General features: G+C 40.4%; 1 protein-coding gene across 1 annotated transcript in view; it reads right to left on the bottom strand.

The window, feature by feature from the left end:
* The window catches only part of PDE11A (phosphodiesterase 11A), a 439,743-nt gene that overhangs the window by 277,324 nt on the left and 153,017 nt on the right, over positions 1–9,402 (bottom strand). Inside the window, exon 4 of the mRNA XM_006151668.3 lies at positions 5,370–5,510. Within this exon, the coding sequence (XP_006151730.1) occupies positions 5,370–5,510 (141 nt within the window). The remainder of the gene's footprint in view (positions 1–5,369; positions 5,511–9,402) is intronic.

Genomic DNA, 9,402 nt, shown 5'->3' with positions numbered 1-9,402 from the left:
CTTTCCAATCTCTGACTTTGCTCTCAACTTTGGACTCTGATTCTTTCAAGCTTTTAAGAAAGTCTGTTCATGCAAATAAATGGTTTGGGCCTTCAAGGATAATAATACTGCTATAAATTTGAAAAGTTCATGTTGGAACTTATAAGTATGGAATTTAGCTATTTGTTTCTATACTCTGCTAAATTCCAACCCTGAAGTAATATACCATGTGGAGAGTTGGGTTGGGAGAGCAAAGAGGTAACTTGTCTTACCAGCCTTTTCCCCTACAACTTATGCTTTACGTTATATAGGTAACTGCTGGTTACAACATATCTAAAGCTGGAACTAGTACTCTGCATAGGAAAAGACTCTTTGCTGCTTTTCGTAAGTACCAGAAGCATCATAGGTAATAGAGGATGTCTAAGAAATATCCTTCTAGTGATAAGCTTCCTGGTAATAAGGACAGAAAAGTCCCAAGTCATTAGGGAAAGGTATAATTGAATTCTACACTTGTTTGGTGATGTTGAGATTTTATAGACATCTCTTTATAATTATAAAAAATATCTCTAGTGTTAGAACACTTGATGTAAAAGTTTGTCAAATCCAAAACTCTTCTAATACACTTTTTCACTTAGAAACAATTTTTCAAACTCTACAAGTAAGAGAATAGTCTTTACTACAATCTTGTATGTATTAGGGTCTTTGGAATCTAATTAGCTGCTTCTTTAAAAGGAATCGACCTCTAGTTTTTCCTGGTTTGTTTGTTTTTAGAGAGATTTTTGCTATAGGGCATGTCCACTCACCAGAGAGACAGAGAGACAGAAAGGGAGAAATCACTCCCCTAGGGGGCATGGCCACATTGTAATGCCTTCTCCATTCCCCTCTTAGGATTTGGGGCACACACACACACACACACACACACACGCACCTAGTGTGAGTTTCAGCTGCTGGGTCTGGGACTTGAACCTTGGTCGACTACATGGGAATCCAGTGATGTAACCATTATACCATCTTCTGGTCCTGACCTCTAGTTCTACAATACATTTTTAATATCTTCATAGGCCTACCTATGTTTCTTGCCTTTTAAATAAATTTTTTGGCTATTCATGTATATTTTTCTATATGAACTTTTAAAAATTTAAAACAATGTTATCAAGTTCTACTTTTGTTTTCTCATCTGCAAATGTATAAAAACAATATCTTCTCTGAGCCAATAAAATAAAATAAAAATAAATTGTGTTTATGAGTATTGCTTGGGTCCCCTCTTAGGTAATCTTTCACATTCCTTATTAGATCTAGATGACAAAAGTTTTTGACATAAGTTTGTCCATTCCACATTCAGAGATGGGCAAGGAGAAAGCTGAACCACAGAACTTCATCTCAGCAAGATGTCCTGTTTGTTGGGACCACTGTGCCTGTGTAAGACTTTGGTTCTGGTTTCCTCGTCCGTTTGGCTTCTCCTGTGTCTGGTGTGTTGTTTCCAGTCTTGTTCCTATAACTTCTCCCTAACTACTGGACTGGTGCACAGAACAGCAGAATGGATGAGTCCGAAGGCTTGGGAAACTGGTAAGAAGTACGTTTATGGAAAGTGCAGGACAGATGGTTTTTCTGCATGGTGACGCCCCTTGAAAATCGCTCCCACCTCCAACACAACTTCTCATGGCCACCTCCTTGGGCTGCAGCCTTGGCTAGGAAAATCCACAGCTTCTAAAACAATATCATGCAGATTTAGAGCTCTCTCTTTCTCTCTCTCTCTCATCTCTCTCTCTTTTTGATGGCTCTTTTACCTCTAGACCTTGTCCCTTTGGATTAGAGGAATTAATCCTCACTTTTGGGGAAGAAGGAGGTGAGAAAAGAAGCAAAACATGACAAGGAATAAGTCAGAATAATTCTGCTCCCACATCAGCATTGCAGTTGTAGAATGTACAGTGGTGTTCTAGGCTGTTTTGTTGCTAATAAGAGAAAGTCCCTAAGTCTGGGTAATTTAAGAAAGTAGAGGTTTTGTTCAGCTCATGGTTTGGAGGCTCTAGCTCCAGAGGCTGCATCTGGTCCTTCTTGTTGGTGCTGCTGAGAAGTCCCACAATGTTACAGGGCATCAGATATGCAGAGTCCAGGACAGTGCACAGAGCAGAGCAGGTCTCTGTCTCACTCCGCCTCCTGATAAACTCACTGGTATTCAGGAGTGAGGTGCACTAATGGCCTTACCCAACCCAAACACCTCTCAAAGACTCTGCTTCTTAATCTCAAAGTTGATTATGTCTCTGCCCCTCCCTCCCTTAATACCTCCGTAATGACTCATCTAATTTTAACAAGTGAATTTTGGGGATACACATCCAAACCATACCAAGTGATGATAGCAAAAAGACCTTTTTAGCTTTCAGTAAAATACCAATGTCTTTGCTGCCTGTTCCACCTACTCTGTTTAGAAGATATTTGTTGATGCCTTCCTCCCCATTTTATACCATAAGGCCATTACTGTCTCCACTACTCCTTCCAGCTCTTCTCTTCAATATCAACTTCTGTCATCTGCCCAAGCTAGACCATGCTAGCCAAATGAATCCAGGCTGGAAAATCAGCAAGAATAATCAAGCTTAGCTGGTTTAAATTTCTTTCACGTCTGCTTAAAACTGAACTAGCGAACAGTGCAGGAGGCTACCTGTGTTCAGATTCTACCCCAGCCATTCACTCACACAGAGACCTAGGATTAGCTTTGAGAATCCCGGCAGCTGGAGCCTCAACAGCTACCACTTCCTGCCATGCTCATGGCGGGAGATGAGGGGTGGCTTCCCTAGAGTCCTGCAGTCTTCCAGGCACCAATGAGTAGCCCCATCTCTTCCCATTCCTTCCGGGGGCTTCAAAGTCAGGTGGTGGGAGTGACTTCGGCAAGTCATTCAATTCTCTGAGCTTATCTCCTCACCTATAAATTTAAGATTATAACAATACCTACCTCATAAGGTAAGCATTAAAGGAATTCACATGACTCACAAACATCTGGAGCACTCTGTAATATCGACTATGGGTGCATGTGGGTGCACATACGTGTGTATGTGCTTGTTGTCCCAGGGCGCAGCTGAGTTTAATACAATCATAGGACACTTGCAAGGCTATCGTTTATGTATACCACACTCACTGGAATAGACCTAATTCCAGACTCCACTGAAATCTGGGATACACTTCTAATCATTTCAAATGTATGTATATTAAAAAACTCAGCATTGTAAGCTTTACAGTACTTATTATTAAATCTCCAAATTTACCCTAAGGTTCTTATTCTTTGAGAAAAACAAATCTATATGCAAAGAGAATACTCTTTTCTAAGTAAAATAGATATTTTACCAAATATCATTCTATGAGATATTAAGCTATTAGAAACTATTTTTCCAACATTCAGTCACTGTGTGTCATTACAGCATACCAAATGAATTTTCCCATCATGAATATACCATATGTTGGTTCAGTCAAAGATATTATCATATATATTTTCAACAGATAACTTTCCATTTCTGTGGAATGGGCAAGAGGGGCCTCCCCCAATTCCCACCCTCCCACAGTCTCTGGTATCCACAGTTGCTCTCCATCCTTTATATTTTCCAGTCATTCAGCTTATGACATAGAGTGCCAGTATTCAGTATATATTGAGTGGGGACATACAATGCCTCTCTTTCATAGTTTGACTTGCCTCACTTAGCAATAAATCTTCCTTATTTGTCCACTTTCTAGGAACTCTTAATCACTAGATAATTCCTGGTCTTTGGAAAAGTTCTCAGCAAATGTGTTAAATTGCTGACGAGGGTTTAGACATTTAGCTTACAAGAACTTAGACTGATGATGATCATTATTTTTAATATTGTTGTTTATTTACCCAGCAGATTTCCTCCAAAAGAGTCAGAGTTTAACAAAACCTGAAAACTAGCCACAGATCACCACAGCACAGCAGGCCTGGGGCACTGAACTAGATGAATCTTTCTTTTGGAGTAACTGGAACCCCTGGAGTGGTGTGGAAGGAGCCTCCTTCAGCTAATCAGGCTGCTCTGTGCATCCATAGGTCCAAAGCAGCAGTGAGAGAGCCTGTAAACTTCAGCTTCAGAGAATAGCCCAGCCAAGGCTGGTCATGCCACTTGGTTCCAGTTCAATTTGTATGAGCTCCAAGAGCTTAAGGCACAACTTGCATCTGTGTCTCAAGTTGTTTGCTGACTTTTTTTCTTTCTTTCTTTTTTTTTTTTTTTTTTGAGAGGTTTTTGCTATAGGGTGTGTGCACTCGCCAGATAGACAGAGAGAGACAGAGAGACAGAAAGCGAGAAATCACCCCCCCAGGGGGGATGGCCATGCCGCAATCCCTTCTCCTCAGTTCTCCTCTCGGGATCTTGGGCATGCACGCACACATGCCCGGTGTGAGTTTTAAGCCACCAGATCCAAGACGCGAACCGTGGTCGACTACATGGGAGTTCAGTGAAATAGTCATTATGCTAACTACTGGTCCCCCAACTTTCTTTCTTTCTTTCTTTCTTTTTTTTTGAGAGGTTTTTGCTATAGGGAAAGTGCACTTGCTAGAAAGACAGAGAGAGAGAGAGAGAGAGAGAGAAAGAGAGAAATCACCCTCCACCCCAGAAGGGATGGCCATGCCATATTCCCTTCTCCATTCTCCTCTCAGAATCTTGGACACGCACACACATACACGAGTGTGAGTTTAAACCACCAGATCCAGGACTTGAACCACGGTCGACTACATGGGAGTCCGGCAACATAGCCATTACACCAACTGCTGGTCCCGACTTCCTCTTTTTAAGAGGGCTGTGAAGGGTCTGGCAGATGGTGTGGTGGTTGAGGTGCTAGACTCCCACATGGCTGACTGTGGTTTGAGTCTTGGACCTGGTAGCTTGCTTTCTCACTTTCCCTATCTCTCACTGGTGAGCATGTGTATTCTATAGAAAATTAAAGAAAAAATAATAATAAAATTAAATGAATAATTCTTAAAGAGATATAGAGCAGTAGAGCATTGTCCGGACTGCAGTCTAAGCTCAGAAATGCTGAGGACCTTCTCCTTAATGGGTAAATAAAGTGGGAGACTGACATTTAAGTTTGTCTTCTAACTGAATTGTGCGAGATTAGACAGACCTGTTAGCTCCTAGTTCCTCCATGTGTAAACACATGGGCTGGATTAGACCCCACCGGTTTAAGAGTCAATGTTTTTAAGGTAACAGGAGAATAAAAATGAAAACATATGTAACAGAAATTAAAAACTCCCATTTTTATAAAAAGCCACCAATGGCTAGAAGAGTCAGGAAGAGAGTAGTTCGAGTCATAATTTCATAAGTTTTAATTACAAATAATCTCAACTTTATTCCATTCACACTGTCTCCAAGAATATATGACAGATAAAGATCACTTACTGGTGATTCAATGTCCTCTAGGAGTAAAACAGAACAGCGCTCACATTTCAACAGAGTTTGGGCTCGGTGCATTATTTTCTTGACAATTTTCTCCAGGTCAGTCTGCTCTTCAAAGAGATCATTAACCACCTCTAGCAAAGCCTAGGAAAGATGACATGGATGTATTTAGGTGAATATAAGACAGGAAAAAAATGTTTTTTTTCCCTTGAAATTCCGTGCAGTCTTTATTCTAATGAAATATTATAAATATTTTTGAACGACCAATTTTAAAGGCGTTTATGATTGTTTTTGACATATCTCTACTGCTTTATTTTGTTTTTTAAATTATTTATTTATATTTATTATTATTATTTAATTTGACCAGAGAGAGATGGGGGCGGGCGAGGGCGAGAGACAGAAAGTGAGAAAGCAAACTGCCAAGTCCAAGACTCAAGCAGTGGTTGGTCATGTGGGAGTCTAGCACCTTAACCACCACGCCATCTGCTAGCCCTTATCACTTTATTTTATAATACCTATTTTTCTTTATTTACTCATGCTAGGGCAGGTGTGCATGTGTGAGAGAGAAAGAGAGGGAGGAAGAAAGGGGAACACTCTTCACAAGGTCTGTCCACCTGCTGATCCCTTTCCTCCAGTTCTCCAGCCTGTGGGATCTTGAGCACTCACTCCCCTGCCTGACAGTTCAGTCTGACTGGGCCAGCGATTCAAACTACAGTTGTCATGTGGTTCCAGCTTCTCTCGAGCAGTGCATTGTTACTGTGCCATGGAGCCAACCCTTATAACACACTCTTAAACTGCAAAATAAACCGAGGCTAGAGGTAAGCCAATTAATAGGGATCATGCAGTCACTGGCTTCAGGCTTTCCCCATCTCCTACTGTAGTTTGACAGCAGAGCGAATAGGTACAAGCTCCTGATTCTCTCCACACATATTTCACAGAATTGCAAAACAGCTCTTCCTCACATCAGGAAGAAATAGCTTCATAGTCACACTTGAGACTTATTTTCACTAATACTCATCTCTCACAGAACTCTGAAAGAATTATGAAAGTGAATGTTAATTAAGATTCAGAACCTTCAAAATATATATAGAGAGAGAATCCTCATAAATCCCTCTATACATAAGAGAAAATACTGTCTCATTTCACATTGTCCAGAACATTTAGATACGTTTGTGTCTCAGAAAAGAAAACAGCATTAAAGGTTCTGTTAAGATAACAGAATGAAAAGCACACGAATGAAAGAAAAAAACCTAAGTTCTAACCTGAAAACTGTGTACTCACTTATTAAATTGTCATAACCTGTCATTTCTCCCTAGCTTGCAATTTTTGCCTTGAAATATTTGTTTGGGATTTTTAATGACATAGATGTACCCAGAGATTTAAGGCTAGTGGGCTATGTACAGGTGCTTTGTATGATGCTTCTCCCAGAAAGCAATCAGAAAATCACACAGTCAGTGGATTTTCCAGAGGGTGCTTTATTCAATAGAATTTAATGAGATGTTTAGTCTCAAGTTTGATCTCTCACAAAAAGGATTTCATGAATTTTCAAATTCACATCTATTCATCATGGTGTTGATTATCAGCTAAAGGATGTGACTAATTTTCAACTAAAGTAATGAATTTGATTTGTCCTTAAACCATTTGAAACATGGGAAAATGTCTTCTCTGAATCCATTCAGGTAGAAAAGCATTTGAATAAGTGAAGAGATCCATGAAATGAGTCTAGTTTTCTGAGCAATTGAAAGAGGACCAAATATTGTGAGCAGCATTATCTCCAAAGAGAGACTGACTATGGCTCATGGTCTTATTGCTCTACGATCCCAAAGCAAAGAAAAGAGGCCAGACATAGAAAAAGTTTTAAGTGAGCCTCAACAATTTGGCATTTGGACAGCCAATTGCTGCAAGAGATCTATGTGCAACGATTTCATGTTCAAATATGATATTGAAAGGAGACAATTGTCGGAATAATTACAAGCCAATTCTCTGTTGTTAAGGAGGATAAAAACATTATTTCCTTAGTCATCCAGACTACTTCTTCAGATGGATCATATTAACTGAACAATTATTTAACTTTTGAATTTGTTGTGACTGTGTGCAGGGAGCCTCTGGGACCTATAAGCAAGAACATTTATCTCAGAGGAAAAACTAATTGTGCCTTGAGTCTTGCACTGACAAACCATATCATAGTAATTTTACTGTTTCTAATTAAAAATTGCTGCTTTATTAACAAATGATGGAAGTTTTATAAGTAACAATGCAGACTAGCTCCAGAATAGGAGTAAAAGAGAAGAAAATCTAGGACAATATGCGATTCGACAGACACTAGAAGCATTTCACACAGTTGACTACTACCTGCTTCTTGATGTCACTTGCCTTCTAGGAAACAGGTGTATTATCTGTGCTGCCCCCACTGCCTCCTCCTGGTGGTCTTCAGGTTCTGGGATGAAACTTTGACCTTCCCTTCTCTTATCTACACAGTCATCCCTAGATTAACCAGCTGATCCCTGGTTTTATCTTATTTTATTGTAGACAGGGTCTCACTGTGTTGACCAGGCCAGCTTTGAGTTGGCAATCAGCTTTCCCTGACCGACTGGGATGACAGGCACACAGTGTAGTGCCACTCTTCAGGTTGGACCAGGAATTAAAGCCAAGTCTTTCTAGTGGTCCCAGTCTGGGGAGAATAGTGCCCTAGCAGAGGTTGCCTCCATGGCTGGGCCATGATGCCCCAGCGTTAGATACCAAGTAGGACCAGCCTCGTAACCTAGTGACTAATGGAACTGGATCCCACATGGCTAACCATCATTTGAATCAAAGTCCTAGTGGCTTGAGAAACACACTGGGCTCATGCATATGTGTTCCCCAAATCCCAACAGGATGAAGAATGGATTGCAGTGTCACCACACCTCATCAGGGAGAAATGCTTTCTCTTTCTCTGCTCTTTGTCTCTGGTGAGCCCTCATGCTCTCTGACAATTTAAATAAATAAATAAATAAATACCTACTGTATGTTGATGATTCCTAGGTCTTTTTTGTTTGTTTCAAGAAATATTTTTGCCATAGGATGTGTGTGCTCACCAGATAGACAGAGACAGAAGCAGAAAGCAGGAAATCACCCCCGCCCCTGGTGGGGGGGATGGTCACACTGCAATCCCTTCTCCTCTATTCTCCTCTCGAGATCTTGAGCACATATGAACAAATGCTTGGCGTGAGTTTCAAGCCTTTGGATCCAGTACTTGAACCATGGTTGGCCATGTGGGAATCCAGCAACATAACCATTATGCCAACTGCTGGTCCAGATGATTCCCATATCTTAATCTCCAGTTCTGACATGTCTACAAAAACTTTCTTGTATCAAACTATTTACTTTCCAGCTGCACAGCAATAAAGTCTTCCTCAGTTATATGAGTAAGCACCACTAAAATTTCCCACTTCTCACTGTGCTGATCCCAGCCATATTATTTCCTAATTTTAACACAGTCTTTCACTAACTCCTCTTTCTGTCTTCAGTCTTCCGTTCTCCTCCTCAGCCAGTTTATTGTTTCTACGGGATCAATAGTAATCTCTTTTTTTGTTGTTGTTTTAGTTTTTGCCATAAGGCACATGTGCTCGCCAGGAAGAGAAAGAGGAGAAAGATAGTGAGAGGGAGAGTGAAAAATGGAGGGTTGGCTTGGAATGAGAGAATATTTTTGTAAACTATGCCTCAGATAAAGGAGTGATAGCCATAAAACACAGGGAACTCAAGTGGTTTACATGAAAAAAAAATTAGTAACTCAATTAAAAGATGGGAAAATGAGCTGAACAAAAATCTCTCTAAGGAAGGCATCTGACCAGCCAAAAAGCATATGAGGAAATGGTCAACATTCCTTATTATAAGGGAGATGCAGATTAAAACCACAATAAGACACCACCTAACCCCTGTTAGAATGGTGAAGAACAAAAATACAAAAAATGGAAAGTACTGGCAGGGTTGTGGTGAAAGGGGAACTCTCCTATACTGTTGGCGGGGATGCAAATTGGTCCAGCCATTGTGGGAAACA

This window comes from Tupaia chinensis, unplaced genomic scaffold (genome assembly GCF_000334495.1).
Source record: "Tupaia chinensis unplaced genomic scaffold, TupChi_1.0 Scaffold000322_1, whole genome shotgun sequence".
NCBI classification, from domain to species: Eukaryota; Metazoa; Chordata; class Mammalia; order Scandentia; family Tupaiidae; genus Tupaia; species Tupaia belangeri.
The sequence above is the reverse complement of the archived record's forward strand: the minus strand, read 5'-3'. Positions and strand labels throughout refer to the sequence as shown.